Raw genomic sequence first — 16988 nt, forward strand, 5'->3', positions numbered from 1 at the left:
GGAATAATCTGTAAACTTCCTCCACTTTTCTTGCAAAATACCTGATACTTAAGGTTGCATCAACATATAGCTCAGTGGGAATTGTAAAACATAATTACTATCTCATGAATAGAACATCAGTTTGATGATTTAACTAAAATGTATTCCATATCAGAGCCCTTCTCCCGGTAGCAACTGGCACACTGATATTGTTCTTCTTCCTATCTCTCTGAAAATTATAAAGTCTCAGTCATCATCCCTCACGTAGATGTAGGTAAATTGGAATCTCCATTGGCCCGTCATCAGTAAACTGTTGCTTGGCACATTCATGAGGGGTTGGGCATTCTGGCCTTCATCTAGTTACGCACACATGTGTTTGAAATCATCTCAAGTAACCAGAATGAACAAGAAAGCAAAAGCACACCCTAATACCTCTGTACCCTGATGTTCCTTTGTTTCTGTAGGGCATATACCAAAAGCGGGAAGGGCATGATAGACTAAGGGAGATACTGGTCGAGAACTTTTATGCAGCTTGGATGGGGAAGGCTAGGATAGTTATCCTTGCTCTTCTGGATTTCTTTTCTGTTTGGTTTTTGGCTCCCTAGTTAGTTCTTATATTGGTATTGTTTTCAAAGTCCAGAATATTCAAAGCGTCTTGTTCATCAGAGGTTCTAGTGTCCGCCCTGCCAGCCCTATCTTATGGGTTTTTTCTTTGGATCTTTGCCAGTGTCTTTCTTGATTACTGCAGCCAGCCAAATAGACCCTTCTGTCCAGTTTGCATATCTCTCCCAAATCCAAGCACAGGTCGAAACAGGAAGTACTGATTGGTTTGTTCACACTTTCAAATAAAAACTTTCTTATTAAAGGCAGGTAACTTGGTTTTATCAGAAGTGCTGGTAGCTCTTCAGTCTGGTTCAAGAGAACTGTGTTCTCTGTAGCACTGCTATTTCCAATCACTTTTACCCTGCTTTCAAGCCTAATTTCCTGCAACGCAGGTCCATTGTGTCATGTAATGGTCTCCTTTTCCACAGTTTCCCACCATTCTGGCTTTACTAACTGCAGTCTCTGCTCAGATAAAGACATGTGTGATTGCTGGTGGTGGAGTTCCCATGTTAAAGCACTTCCATCGTTCATCCCTTGAAAAGACCTTCCTTTATACCTACAGATTTAATCAAGATTGCAGAGAGTTTCCTATCAACCCACAGTTCTTTCTTTTAATTCTGACTGGCTGTAGTACAAAGATGCACAGAATTCTCTGTTGGTTGCATCTGGCTTTGCTCAAATCTTGTGTGTCAGATCCTATTCCCAGTCTTTCATAAGATCACTGCTTTGTTCTTGCAAATGACATTAACTTCCCGGTTGTTTGTTCTCTGAAGCAATGTCTACAGGACTTTGGAAATGTTGGCATCCTCACTCAAGATGTGTATTGTGCTTGATCTTTCCTATCTGTCTCTATCTAATCTGTACATTTTTAATATATCCATGTCACCACAGCAACTAGATGTCAAAGATGAGCTAAGTAGTCACATGATTTTTTTTTCTGTAAAAGCCCCTACTCTTTAACACTTCTTGATTCAGCTGCTCTTGTTTAGTTACTTAGGGCTGGAGTCTGAACTTTGGCACAGCCATGAGGAAAGGATGGTGTGATAGATACATTCACTACTTCGGGCATATCACCTAGGAAGACATCTTAATGGTAATTCTTCCCATACTTTCTCCTTGCTCCCAGGTGTTGGGAGAGGGGCAGTTACTCACCACTGGCCTATACCATCAGTGGATTACCACCAACCTGCCTTGCTTCTTTAACTACTCTGTTCACTTAGTAGCTATTCTGGAACCAATGCTCCACCTGCTCTCTGAAGGGAGCAAGTGGCCACATTGCCCTGCTTCCTCCTTTGCACCTGGACCTATTATCTGGGTAGCCCACATAACTGTGTAAAAGGGGCTGTTGCATCCTAAGTCTCCTGTCCAGACACACATTCTGAGTAAGACTCTAGCTCTTAATGTATTTTTTTTAAATCTCTCCATGGGCAGTGTTTCTGGGTTTGTAATACTAGACCAAATGTTGCTCTCCATTACTCTCATGCAACCCTACCGTCTTCAATGAAAGTTACACTAGTATAACTGATGGCAGAATTTGCACTCTTTGGTCTATCATTCAGTTCTGAAACTGCTCATTTTACATGTTAGGTACATTCTACAGGAGAAAACAAAGAAACAAAAATTGAGTAAGACAAATACCTGAGGAATAAATTGAATAAAGTGAAAATTGTAAATGATCATTAGACAAGATTAAGAGTAGATGTTAAAATAAAGTAAAGTCATGAGTCAATCTCTTTGAGTTGGGGAGAAGCAAGCTCAATGGGCTCACAGAATTATCACTTCTAAATAGTAATAACACTTGTGCAAGCCATCTGCAACTTTCTTGATTGCAGCATCAACAAAAATTAATATGGTGGTGTATACAGAAAATGGATTGTAGTTTAAATCCTGTTGGCCCTACTCATTTGAGTAGTTCCATTTGCTTCAGTCTGAATAAGCAAACTAGATTTGGCCTATTATTGATTTTAAATAAGAGGAGAAACAAATCAACCCCCCATGCCACCCACCGTAGAAGCAAACATACAATGGATGAATCAAAAACAAACTCATGGCTATATAATTATATAAAAACTTTTGACTGGATTGAAAAAAAGATTTTTTTCTAGGCGCCATTTTCCCCTCTGAACTGTATATTTAGAAATTACTCTAAATCTCCACACTTAGGTGTTAAGTAATATAATATCTCTGTGTTTCTGACACTCATCAGGATTGGATATGTCCAGACATTTGTTCAAATGGTTGTAGGACAAATGTAACAGTTGTAGCTTTTGTTTACAGGGAAGCGGAAAAGATCAACAGTCACAGAAAGATGCATATACACTTAGTCTAAGATGCATTTTCTTAATTTTTTTCTATTATTTTAGAATACAGTAATTGTTTGCCTCTCCATCTTGCTACATAACACAGACCTCACTTTGATTTTTTTGCATCTGTATGGTGTGAAAGAACAACCTAGACAGGAGGGTGAGGCAGAGAGAGAAAACAGCTCTTTTGGTCTAGTATTAATATACTTGGCTAGAACATAAAACATTTAGGAATACTGTTTGCCTGAAAGCCTACAAAGGCATTTTTACACTGTCTGCACTTCGTTTTTCTGTGTTTCTTTATTATGGTGTTTATTTGCCATATTTCAAAAGGAGCAATTAATGTTTTAGAATCCATAATTCTGAATTCATAATGTATTCATCCCAAGATGCACTTGTCCATTTGTATTATGGTTCCATACGTTTTATTAGTCATTGTAGAGCTTTTTAAGCAGCTGAACACTTTTTCATATCTGAAAACCTTGTTCTAACCGCATTTCACTCAGGCAGAACCTCCGTTGAAGGCAGTGGGAGCTTTGCCTAGGTAAGAAGTGCTGAATAGGGCCTTTAAAGAAGCACCATATCTGGCAGGTTGTGGGACAAGTGAATTGTGGAGGTAAAATAGTGATTTGTCACAGTCTACAGTTTGAGGACAGACAACATTGTGTCTGTCTGATCTGTGTCTCACCCAGATTCACACAGCCACACTCATGTTGATATATTCTTGTGTGTATTGGTAGAGGCTTGGTATTTGACTGTAGCCCTATATGATCCTAATATGTTTTAGCAAAAGGCAAAAAAAGTCTCTCTCGCTCTCTTGTTTTTTTTTTTAAGGCTCCAACTTACCCTACAGTATACGCATAGTCCCCGTTCATAATACACATGATGTTTTCCTATTGAATAACTTAACAATAATGATCAGGCACTTACTTTACAGTGGGCTTGTTTTTTATCTTAATGTGGTTACTTCTGCTTGCTTTTAAAACACTTACAGAAAAGATTTGTACACAGGTTTATCCTTGAGCAGTTTCTGTGAGCTTAGCTTTGGTTTCCAAGGCTGCACCTTATCCTTGTTATATATCACTTGGACAGCAGCTGAGCTATAACTCTCTTTTGGTATGGTGTACGTTAAATATTTTATGGCATGGTTGATTTCATTTAGTAGCATTGACATTTCCTTTCTTTTGCTATCATTTGCAGTATGTTCTACTGGCTTCCTGTATTGTCTTTCAAGCACCTTTTCCTCCCAGGCCACCAGCATAGTTTTAGATTTCCTGGTCGATGATAGATGCAGTTCCATCCAGTTTGCTTGGAAACATGTTCAAGCATTTCCTGTGTGTCAGAATGGACTCTTCATATTCTTTTAGTTTCTGAGTCTGGATTTGCTTCTGTGATGAACTTGCTGCATTTATGCTGGGCTCCTATTTTTTAGTTTGTTGGTTATTGTGAGTTGTGAGTTGTACTTTTCCTTTCCTTTCCCATCTGGAGAGCTGCATTAGTCGTTGTCTTCTGCATTGTTCTTCCCTTTGCCTCAATCAGACCTTGGCCTTCTAGAGCTCTGTGGTGATGCATTTTCTTAGAACCATGTACTGCACCTGTCTTTCAGTACTGCTATCCTTCTGTTAGTATTCCTGCAATAATATAAACATCTGTTCTATATTTCTCAGAAAATATGAAACTGGCCTGTTTCCTGACATTGTCTTACCTTATGATGTGATCCTACTACATCTCACAAGCTAAACAGGGTTAAAAGAGGTCAGCAGTTGGATTGGAGACCGCCAGGGTACCCCCAAGTGTTGCAGAAAGTATTCTTTATAATTCATTAGGCGGCAGGCTTTTCTCAGACAGTGCCCCAGCATGGTGTATGGGAGAACTTTACAGCTGGGAATGGTGTCTTTTGAATGAGAAATAAAACTGAGATCCAGTCCACCTTGGTAATTTAAAAATTTCATGAACTTTTCATAAAAATGAGCACACTATGGCTGTATTCCAACTTGGGTAATTCATTTGTAAATGTCTAAATACCTCCTCTACTTTTAAATAGATATGGTATTCACCACTTCCTGTCTTACACTGTTGTCTGTTACCACGCACCCCAGAGATAAGCTGCACCCCTGTATAGAGTGGGGTGATATCCTTTATCTATCTTGCAGAGATGTTGAGACTTCATATACGTTCGTAAAGCACTTTGAGATCCTCAGAGGAGAGGTGCATTGTCTGTGCACACAATTACATAAAAATGTATTAATTTATCATATTTCAGTTTAGAGTAGTTCAAGATTTTCTGTGTTCAAGAGCAAATTCTATTTTAATGTCATTACAGGCTCTCAGGCTCCTGTGACACTGGGTGTTACTTAACTACATCACAGGGGCATTGTGAAGGATTTATTAGGTTTTTCTTTTGGACAGTGCTCTGAAGACACAAAGCACTATTTTAAGTGCTGGCTAGAATAATCGTTATACTGGTGATCTGTGTGCCAGTGATGTGATTGATTTGTTATTTTTAAAACATCATCAGACTAAATATGTTGTCAGTGTCAGCCTGGCTTAGCTGGTAGTTCTGTCACCCTTTGAGCTACAAGTATGTTGGATTTTAAGTCTCGTACCAGAACTTGGTCTTATACGCAGTACTGACATCTATGGCTATAAACCAGAGATCTACCGCTTCTAACGGGCACGTTCATGACTTTGCCAGCTAGCACACCTTACTCATAAAGTAGGAGCACCCAGGCATTCATTGGTATTTGGACGAGCTTCTCTCTGTGGGAGTGCCACCCAAACTACAACTGAGATCCATTCGAAATCTCATGGCACATCTTCTAATGGTACATATATGTCAGGCCTGTTGTGCTAGACAAATTCCAATTCTGGTAACTACATTCTGCCTAAACAGTATTTTCCACTGCCTGTCCTGTTGTGTATTGCTGCCATGTGGTGTTTGCATCCCCCAAAGAAGCTACATTTCAATATTGGGTAACTAGATTCTTTTGAATATTTGGGGGACGAAAAGCTGAATGTAAACAAAAAATTATTAGCATGATGCTATAAGGCAAACTCAAAAACAATAAATGTAAATATCTTCTGCCAGAATACTTTAAACATAAATCTTATTTTTGTTTTGCAAAGACATGTCGTGGTAATAACCTCTAAAATAAAATTAAAACATTCTTTTATTCTCCCATCTCCTACTCTGGCTGGCTTGCAGATATGGATGATTTTGTTCTATTGCCATTTGTGTAGCTGCTATCAGTTTTTTTATTGATATTTGATATAAAAACAGCCCTCCGGCACAGGTACATTGACAGGAATCTGAAATATAATTACCAAGGAACAGTACAAATGCATGTAGCAATTAAGTAGGTGTCACAGATATTATTGACCCTAAGAAGTAGGGCTGAAGGCTCAGCAAAGACAAGCAAGATGTGCCGGCTGAAAGAATGCACCAAAATGGAATTCACAGAATGAAGAGGAAGACTGGCACTAGAAGAAACCTTTTATTCACCTAGTTCACAAGCAATTCACATGCACAGGGAAATAGGTAAGATAGTTCTATGATAAGGGGCTAAGATTTACATTTTAAATAGTGCATTTTGCATTTTTAGTTATTTCAGCAAGCTTCGAAATAAAATATTTGCTACTGATGGTGAAGTGCAATGACTCTGAAGGAAATACAATATTGTTGTTCCCACTATGTTTTGGGCCATCTGTCTCATTACTGAGAGCAAGTATTAATCAAGATAATTGTTGTATTACCTATTGTATTCAATAGGTGATGAGATCTTTAAATTCTGCCAGAACAGCTTCTAGAGACATACAAAAAGCCCTCTCCCTGTAACGTCTGCCCTGAAGGACAGCACCTCTAACACTGCAGAGCAATGTACGGTACCAGTACTGCAGCGCATCCTGCCTTGAGGGTGGCATGTAGCCATGCCATCAGAAGTACTGTAAGGTCATTATGTCCACAGCACAACTCCCGGAGCTCTCAGCACATGAAGGGAACATGCCTGCAGCTCTGATCTTTTGCCCCTTCTCTTCCTGGCCTCTTAGCAGTTTCTAGCACTTCAGGAGTACTGTGCTCAGTGGAATGTAGAGACTTAATTGAGGGGCATAATGCAGGTAAGTTTTCTGCACCTCACTTTTCCTTGCCCATCATTGAAAGGGCTGGAGAGAGAGTCTGGCCTAATATGTTTCCAAATAAGAGTGGCTGATGTATAAAGAGTCACCTTCAGGTCACTCTCAGAGTGTCACTAACAGTACAGTCAGCATAATGAAAGTGCAACATGCAGGAAGGCAGTAAATCCTCTCTTGACAATCTCGCATTCATTTTAAAGGAGCTGATTGTCTTTTAATGGGTATAGTAGATTTTTAATTGTTGCTTCTTACTTAAAACACCCTGCTTAATGCACCTCTCCATTTCTGATTAGTTTCAGGGTCACTGGATTAATGCTTTTAAGTGATCAGTCTTTGGATGTGTTGTGATTATTGATATTAATGTCATGCAGAAAATATGCTAAAACAGGCATGTGTGGGTAAAATTTTCCCTATTGTATCAGAATTTCCTGGTTTGTGGCAATACACGCACCCACACTCACTCATTGAAACAATTACTTCTTGTTAGCTCATCCTTAAGTAATCTATAGTTACAAGCATGGGCATTTCAATATGTCTTAATTCATAGACATCACTTTCCCTTGGTACTTGCTATCTGCAGTATTGTTTATTTTAAAATAATTTTTCAAATACTTACTCTCACGGTTTCATATTATAACACTGAAACATTGCAGCCTGGGCCAGTAAAGTTGTCTGGTGGCAAGAAAATGGCCTCCCATATGTCGAACTTGAGCTCAGATAGACTCCAAATGAAGCTGTGTTGAGTTTTATTCTGCTGGAATGAGTGGTGGTGTGATGTGGAGCCTTAGGGATAGGGTGGAGACAAGCAATAAGATTTTGGGGTCTCTGAGGAATGCAGGATAGAAGAAATCTAGTGAATCATTGAAATTGTATGATGTCATGTTTCTGGCATGAAATCCTGGTTGTAAATTGTGAGGAAGCCCCCAAATGCCTTTAAAATTAAAAGTCATAAAGCAGTGATGTCCAGCCTCAGATTGGTTATTAGTTCTTGCTGTTGAAGGAAGGACCATGAAGGAGCTCAGGTGCCAAGTTGAGAGCATGTGCTTTGCATGCCCTCTGAAGAGGAGATCTCCTTTAACATGCTCCTAGAAAAGGAAATAAACCCTAAAGAACTGAAACTAAATTTTGTGTTTCAAGTGAGATTTGAACTCCTGACCACCTTAGCTATGCTACTGCTGCAATGAGTCACTGAAACAGCTGTGCTGTTTAATAGTAATCTGGCTCCTCCAACAGAACTAGCATGGTTTCAATGGGACTAGAATCGCAATATTCAAGATAGTGTTGGTCTATGTGGTGGGGTGAGAACATGGCTGAAATTTTAACGTGTCACTTTTGTCATCTAATCACTAAATGCTGTATTAGGACTGAACACAAGGTTTACTTTCTTGTTAGATTAGGATCGTTATTTCTCCAAATTGATGTCCTATTTTTGTAGGGTAGGCAAGAATGATCCTGAGTTTCAGGCCATGGTGTTTCAGGGAAACTTATTGGAGTAACTGTAAACCAGTGAACATTTGAGGTTTTCAGCTGTACAGAATAATGACCTCTAGGCAACACCAACATTGTATAGTGACATGGGTTTACTTTCATATAGTAGATTTGTTGGAGAGAACTCAAATTTGTGTTTGGTATGTCTCTAGTTTGACAGGTTTTGATATTATATATAATATAATATTTCATTTTCTAGGACTAAATTTAACTCCACTAGACATGTTTTTAAAACAAAATCTGCTGTGTTGAGCTTGCTTTTTCAACAGTCCTTCTATGTAAACCTAAATATTTAGATGAATGCAGAGTTCAAAGATGTGTAGCTGAGACATTTCCCTTTTTCTCCTGGTGTTTTTCTTTGATGAATGTAAGGATAGAAAACAATTCTCCTTTTTTCCACTCCATTAAAATTCACATTCTAAGCAATCTTCTGAAATCAATGCAGAGTGCCATTATTTTACAAGTCTCTGGAAGCATTGTATGAAACACTTGAACAAGTGGATAGTTGTATGTGCCCTTTTTTTTTTTTTAATTATAGCTCTGATATAAGTTAGCTTTATTTTTCTAGTGGAAGTGTTATTTAAAATACTTGAACAAGTTGTGTGTGTGTGTTCGTGCCTTTAAAAACAATACTACAACTAAGATTTTAAGTTAGCTTTGTTTTTTCTTTTTGGAACCATTGCTTTTAGGTGCAGGTTGTATTAGGAATATAGAGCGTCTTTCTTTATCATGTCTCATTTCACAACCACATGTGATATCTAGCTCAAAAATTTTGGCTTCCAAATATATTAATTCAATTTTGCTTTGTCACTTTTATGACAACCACTTTACAGCATACAAAAAGTACTAGGGTGTCTTAGGATTTTAAGTGTCACTGGTTGAATATACTATGCTGTATCAAAAGAAAAAACAAACATAATAGAAAAAAAATCTTCTCACATGGATTGTTTTAGTTTGCTTTCATGCACTAGTCTGTTTATGGGAATAAAAAAATAGGTCAGTCAGTGTTGGAAAATCCAAGCTCCATGTTTTTTCACATAGTAGTTAGTGCTCTGCTCTGTTTGCTATGCATTTGTTTGTTTATCACAATATGCTTACGTACTCCAACAGGAAATGGAAGGCACTTCACTTTCTAATGTGCATGCTGAATAATCTATATTATTATAAAGTAAAACATACATGAGACTCTATTGTACTAAAAAAGTACTACTATGCAGAGGGTCTCACTCTGAAGATTTTAGCGAAGATAGGAGTGTTGGTATATAAGAGTACACATCATAGGTAACAACGTGGTGAAATAGAATCTGTCTTTTGACATGAATATTATGTATGTTATCTGCACAAATAAACTTTTAACATACACTTAAAGTGATCATACTAAATACAAAAACATTCATGCAGAATACATAAATAATATTATCATGAAAAATCCTGACCCTTAAAAGTGTGTAAATTACGAGTTAAAGTAATTAATAATCTGTTACTTTTACAGTACATTCATTCAGTAATCGTGATGTGACCTTTCCTGTTATGTATTCTAATTAACACATCTCACCTATAACGTATGTCTTGGAACTCTTACACAGATCAGTGATGTATATATTGAATCTTCTACACCTATGTATACGTTTCCACTCGGTAAAATACATAAATAGCGTTGAAAGTGTTTGTCAGTATGCCTGTAACTGCTTCAAAGCAACTTCATTAAGAAATGGAGTGTTAGAGAAAGACAAAATAATCCCATCTTGACTTCCTGCCACTTTATCCAATATTTGTGTTGTCATGTTGTATTAATATATGATGACATTGCATCATCATGACTCATCACCATTGTCCATTTATGCAGTATTATATTATAGTACAACATAACATCATCACACCCATCTTTCCACACTTTGCTAGCTGTTGGGAGGGTAGTTTGATTGGGAAGTTCATTTGCTGCTCACCCTTCTCTCTTGGCTACTGAAGGAAGTTTTCTCTCTCTTTGGAGTAGGTGTGTGTCATGGTATATTTCCCCAATCTGAACCTTAGAGTCCAAAAGTTGGGGTACCAGCATGAATTCCCCTAAGCTTAATTACCAGCTTAGATCTGATAGCTACCACCAATCAGGACTTGGAGTGCCTGATACACTCTGGTCCCCCCCAAAACCTTCCCTGGGGACCCCCAAGACCCACATCCCCTGGATCTTAACACAAGGAAAGTAAACTCTTTCCCTCACCAGTGCCTCTCCTAGGCTTTCCCTCTCTGGGTTACCCTGGAAGATCACTGTAATTCAAACCCCTTCTCTCTCCTTCTCAGGCTTTCCTTCCCTGGGCTATCCTGGAGAGATAGTCAGATTCAAGCTCCGTGAATCTAAAACAAAGGGATTCCACCCTTCTCCTTCTCTGTTAAGTACAGACTCAATTCCCTTGAGACTCAACAAGGGGAGAAAATCAAACAGGTCTTAAAAACCAAAACTTTTAATAAAAAGAAAGGAAAAAAAAAAGTAAAAGTTGTCTCTGTAATTTAGATGGTAAAAGTTACAGGATCTTTCAGCTTATAGACACGAGAGAGAAGCCCCCCCCCCCCAGCAAAATACAATTTAAAATACTTCCAGCAAACTACACATTTGAAAATACAGAAAAAAATCAAAAGACTATAACCGCCTTTCTACTGAATACTCACTATTCTGAATATATAAGAGACTGTAGCAGGAAGATCGGCAAGAAACCTGGTTGCACGTCTAGTCCCTTTCAGGACTCAGAGAGAACAAAGCAAAACCCAAAAACCACAAACAAAGGCTTCCCTCCACCGAGATTTGAAAGTATCTTGTTTCCTGATTGGTCCTCTGGTCAGGTGTTTTTGGTTCCCTGTTTGTTAACCCTTTACAGGTAAAAGAGACATTAACCCTTAACTATCTGTTTATGACAGTGTGTTTTGTGGGTCATCTCCTGAATGTTGGGAATGAAGGCTGGAGAAAATAGTTTCCAGAGGCCCGTACACACCAAGTTAATAGGTGGTGAGACCCAGAAAGTCCTGGAGAAATACTCACTGAAACTGTGGACTTCATAGGAGCCACATATAGAGAGAGCACTTGACTGATGAACTACAACTTGCAGACCAATGGTTTTAGATACTGAATCAGCCAAAGATGATATGGTGCGAGGGATTGTATCAACTGAGTGTCACTCTTCTTTATTTTTTCAGATCCAGCTATCGTAAATGGAGTCTTTTGGTCAGAATCCTTAAACAAGGTGTTTGTCGATAACTTTGACCGTGACCCTTCTCTCATATGGCAGTACTTTGGAAGTGCAAAGGGATTTTTTAGACAGTATCCAGGTATGCATATTAATTAAAATAAAATGAACAGGTGATATTGCTGCAGGTTTCCTTGAAAAAATTAGTGTTGCAGGTCCTGAATTTTGCAAGCACCCACAGATTCCATTAACTTAATTTAGAGTTCTTAGAGCAGTTTTTAAAAAAGCAAGGGCTATTAATATTTATCCCCTTTCCCCCCAATTAATATTTGTAATTGTGAAAAAATTGGGAATTGTCCAACAGCAAATATATTGCCACTTGCTTTTGCACATTTGCCCAATTCAGGTGTGACAGATATTGCAAATGCATGCAGTATCTTTGTGGGAACATATTGTATTAAGTGTATGTATCACTCTGGGGCAGGGATTGAATGTATGATTGTGTTCTGTTCTATGGGGGATGATTATCACAGGCAGGGCCAGCTTTAGGCTGATTCCTCAGGAATTGGGCCCTGCGCCTAAGAGGGCCCCGTGCCGTAGGCACCTTTTTAATTTTTAAATTTTTTTTACATACCTGGCAGCAGTCCGGGTATTCAGCGGCACTTCGGCGGCGGGAGGTCCTTTACTCACTCCGGGTCTTCGGCAGCATTTCGACGGCGGGGGGTCCGGAGCAAGTGAAGGATCCCTCACCTCCGAAGTGCCACCAAAGACCCGGACCACCACCGGGTATTCAAATCGGGCCCCGCAGTTCCTAAAGCCAGCCCTGAACACAGGGGGTGGCTTTTAAGCGTACTGGCTTTCTGAGGATATCACAGTGTAAGGCAGGGAGATGTGCAGCCTTAAAACCCTGGGAAGGAGAGAGAGAGAAGTTGTTCTCTGCCCAAGAAAGATGGCATTTGGGAGCCAGGAACCTTAAGTGGGTGACTTCAGGGGAGCACTGAGGGTGAATGTAGGTGTTATTATCCTGAAACTGAAACACCATCTTTTTGTACATTTACCCAATTTAGTGCATTTTGCTTAGTGTTTGCAAACTTCTTGTATTATGACAACCAGGAAATTGCTACAACTGAATGTAAATTACAAAAGAAATTGAGCCAGTACTTGCAGTTTTGCCATTTCAAAACTTCAAACTTATTTGCAAGGCCTACATTTTCTCACTGTCCATCTTGTGCATGTAGAAATTCAGAGCGAGTTGGCATAATTTCAAGCTGAGATATCACTGGTTCCAGCAAATGCTGTACATGCATACATGCTAGCACACACATGTAGTAAGTGGGGAAAAAGGTTTGGAGAATTATAGGTATACTCATGTTTCTTGGTGAGAACAGATAAGACCCAGGGGGCATTTTTCTGCATAGTGCTATATCATATGAGATATTATTTAATTCTGCTGGATTTGAATTTTTAATAAAAAATGAAGTTTTAATTTTGCTTGGGAATTATGAAAATGTGACTTCAGGCAGAAATGATGCCAACATTGCAACTGTAGAAATAGAACTCAGATAGCTATCAATATAATGTAAAAAGCCTAATTTTGGAGTAGTAGAGCTGTTTCATATTGTGGTAAGTAAAAGTAATTACTACACATCTTTATTTCTGTGCAAAATCAAATAAAATTAGCATTTTCCTTGCTAATAATTTCCTCATTCATATGACTTAAAGCAGAGGTGGGCTAACTACGGCCCGCAGGCCACATTCAGCTTCCTCTGAGCTCCTGGCTAGCCCCCGACCCCTCTCCCTGCAGCCTCAGCTTGCTCTGCTGCCGGCACAATGCTCTGGGCAGTGCAGCTGCAGAGCCTGGCCTGACCCGGTGCTCTGTGCTGCGCAGTGGCATGTCTGGCTCCCGCTGGGCAGCGCAGCTGTAGCGCCACCAGCCACCGGTGCTCTAGGCAGCTCAGGAAGGGGTCAGGGAGTGGAGAGGAGGGTTGGATAGAGGGCAGGGAAATTCGGGGGGTGGTCAGGGCACGGGGCAGGAAACGGTTGAATGGGGGCAGGGGTCCCAGAGGAGGCAGTAAGGAAGGGGGGGCTGGATGGGGTTGTGGGGAGCAGTCAGTGATGGGGGTTTCTAGCGGTCAGGGGACAGGGAGAAGGGGGGCTGGATGGACGGGCAGGAAGGAGGGTGGGTTGGATGGGGCAGCAGAGGGCTGTCAGGGGTGGGGGTTCCTGGGCAGTCAGGGCACATGGAGAAGGGGGGGCAATGGGGTGGGGATCCCAGGGGGGCTGTCATGGAGTGGGGGGGTTGGATGGGGCAGGAGTCCCAGGGGAGCGTCAGGGGGCAACAAGCGGGGGGAGGGGCATAGGGGGCAGGGGCTAGGCCACGCCTGGCTTTGTGGGGAGGCACATCCTTCTCTAAGTGGCCGTCCATACAATTTCTGAAACCTGATGTGCCCCTCAGGCCAAAAAGTTTTCCTGCCCCTGACTTAAAGGGAGCCTCTCCCTGGTGCTGTGAGACTCATCTCTCCCTGGGGTGAGATAAACGTGGGACATAAAGCAGAAAACCAGAAATCATGTCAAGTTCTACATATCAGATGACATGGTTTCAAACACCTTCTCTGTAGGTTAATAGAGATGAGAATTTCCTTTGCTGTAAGGCATGAAAAACGTTTCTATAAGTTTCAAGGCATTAAAAAAATGCTTAGGGACGCACAGGATGTTTCTGTGTCTCTGGCTCTCTCTCTGCTTGAAAAAATTACATGAGGCACAAAAAGATAAGTAATTTCTTAACCTGAAATAGTGTGAGAAGATAAGAAGAGAATTCACCCTCCAGATCATTCTGATAGTACTCTGCTTGATGCAATATTTTCTCTTCATTCATTCCTTTTTTTATTTTGCACTTCCTTGGCATCTTCTGTCTGATGCCATCTGATTATCTCAAAGAATTGTTTTACGCATACATTTGTTGCATTAAACTCCAACGGAAGGAATACAGGCTCTTACATAAGACTCTGCTCTTACATAGAACCATATCCTGCTCCCATTAATTTCAATGACAAAGCTCCCTAGTTCAAGATCAGGCCACTAGTTAAACTGCTCTTTTCGTTGATTGGTTAGAGGCTGTTTTCTGGAGCCTAAAGTCTTCAATGTTTGTATATATGTATGTGGTTGGCTGATGACTGACATCTCTCTCTATAGGTTTTAGTTTATAGTTCAGGCCTTAAGATCCTTGACATTTCAATAGTGGAAATTCTAGCATTGTTATTTTAAGAGGATCCTTTATTGTGCTACAGATTGAATGCAAGTCCAGAAATATCTCAATTTAAAAACGGGGTAGGGGGGGACTGGCCTGTTGATGTTCTTTATTTGAATGCTGGTATTATATTTCCTCTGACCCACGGGTCAGAAACATTACCTCATCATAGTCACGTGGTCTGTCACAAAATGTCTGAAACACAACCTGTGTGTGATGCCATCAAGCATGACAGTCCCTGGCAAGTTCAGTCATGGTAGAAAGAGTAGTGGGGAAATGGACTTGATTAGCATCATCATACTCTTGCCAACTACCATGGCTAAGCATAGTGAGGCTCTAGACACATTCTTTACTGTGATGAACAGAATAGTGGTGAAGCAGCCTTCACCCTGCAGTGGGCTGAAAGCAGCTAAGAAAGATGATTATATTTCCCATGGTCCTATTTTGTTAAAGTATTTTTCCAGCGTTAGCTACCGCAGTGACCAGCAACTGCTATAGTTCCTTGTATGTGATATTTAAGCATGTCTGCTCAATCAATAAAATATTAGAATCCTTTAAATTCTACTTTCACCAGTAGCAAAGACACGTATTATGAACATTCTGATATATTGTAATCTAATTTTTTTTTTAAACAGGAATTAAATGGGAACCAGATGAGAATGGAGTTATTGCATTTGACTGCAGAAATCGAAAATGGTAGGTAACAGTCAACCACCAATGTGTTTTTAAGAAATATTAAAAAAATATATAAGATCAGTCTGCATTTTGCTTCTTGGTCTAGGTACATACAGGCAGCTACTTCTCCAAAAGATGTGGTCATTTTAGTTGATGTCAGCGGCAGCATGAAAGGACTCCGTCTGACAATTGCTAAGCAAACGGTATCATCTATTTTGGATACCCTTGGAGATGATGACTTTTTCAACATAATTGCTGTGAGTTTCTCAGTATTTTTCTTCCCTTTCTTTTTCTAATTAATTGTTTTGTGTTGTATTCTTTGTCATATTCTACATCGTGGCATGTACATGAATAAACTGAATTTAGAGGACAGGTATTGAGGACTTGTGTAATGGCATGCTATTTCACTGAACCTCAGTAATTGGACACGCTTTGGATTTCTCCCAAAGCAACTTTATTCCTTGCTTTCACTTAACATACTGAAAATTCTCTGGACATATTCCCTCTTTGATCCCAACATATGACTCTGCCATCTGAAACAGAAAGTAGTTTTCTGCATGTCATTCTGGGAGTTGCAATAATTACTGCCATAATAACCTAATGTTATTGCCTGAGTTGCAGCCAGCACAACTCTAGTGTGTGACTTTATGCAGCTTTTTAATGCAATCTGTTTGTTCAGCTTTCCACCCCACCCTATCGATGCTTTCTTCTCTGTTTTCTATAGTGGAGTGAAAGCTAAGGAATGCTTTGCACATAAAAATAAGTTGCAATAGACTTGTACTGTCAGAGCCCCTTAGTTAAGACTGCAACATACTCGCATCAAGTTTGCAAAGATACGGTCTAAGTTTTCAGTCTGAGAGATGACGGGTGGTGTTAGCCCCCAAGCCAATTGAGTTCCAGAACTGCATAAGCAGAAAAGTCATGAAGCAAGTAAAACAACATGCAGAACCCACTGCACTGTGTCATTTTGATCTGTGTATTATTATTGTGGGTCTCATTTCACTTTTATTCCTAATAGCCATTCCTTTTCTGTACTGTAAACGCAACAACAAAATAATGGCAAATATAGCAATTCATGTTACTCACCACCAACATTCTGTAATGGTCTGCAAAATTATATGTGAAAATTGGTATGTGACACTTATCCCCAAGTTACAATAGTATATGTACGTGAGGACATACATTTACTATATACCCTATTTAAATTCTAGATCAGTTTCTGATATGATCTTTTGATATGACATTGTTTTGCAAGGAATAGAATGAGGTGCATTATCAGCATTACTAAAGATGATACATTAAATCATTAACAGCTGTCATTATTTCTATGTGATGTGGCAGTTAATTTTCCACGGCACAGTAACTTTTTTAATTACAAGGTAAGAG

General features: G+C 39.7%; 1 protein-coding gene across 7 annotated transcripts in view; it reads left to right on the forward strand.

Annotated features, from left to right (window-relative positions):
- The window catches only part of CACNA2D3 (calcium voltage-gated channel auxiliary subunit alpha2delta 3), an 828400-nt gene that overhangs the window by 417208 nt on the left and 394204 nt on the right, over positions 1–16988 (forward strand). For all 7 annotated transcript variants that reach the window (XR_004001243.1, XM_030569375.1, XM_030569373.1 and 4 more), the window contains 3 exons: positions 11691–11822; positions 15563–15623; positions 15709–15859. Coding sequence is in view for 6 of the 7 variants with exons in the window: in XM_030569375.1 (XP_030425235.1) it covers positions 11691–11822; positions 15563–15623; positions 15709–15859 (344 nt within the window). In the remaining variant the exon portion in view is untranslated. The remainder of the gene's footprint in view (positions 1–11690; positions 11823–15562; positions 15624–15708; positions 15860–16988) is intronic.

Source organism: Gopherus evgoodei, chromosome 7 (assembly GCF_007399415.2).
Source record: "Gopherus evgoodei ecotype Sinaloan lineage chromosome 7, rGopEvg1_v1.p, whole genome shotgun sequence".
In the NCBI taxonomy this organism is placed as follows: Eukaryota; Metazoa; Chordata; order Testudines; family Testudinidae; genus Gopherus; species Gopherus evgoodei.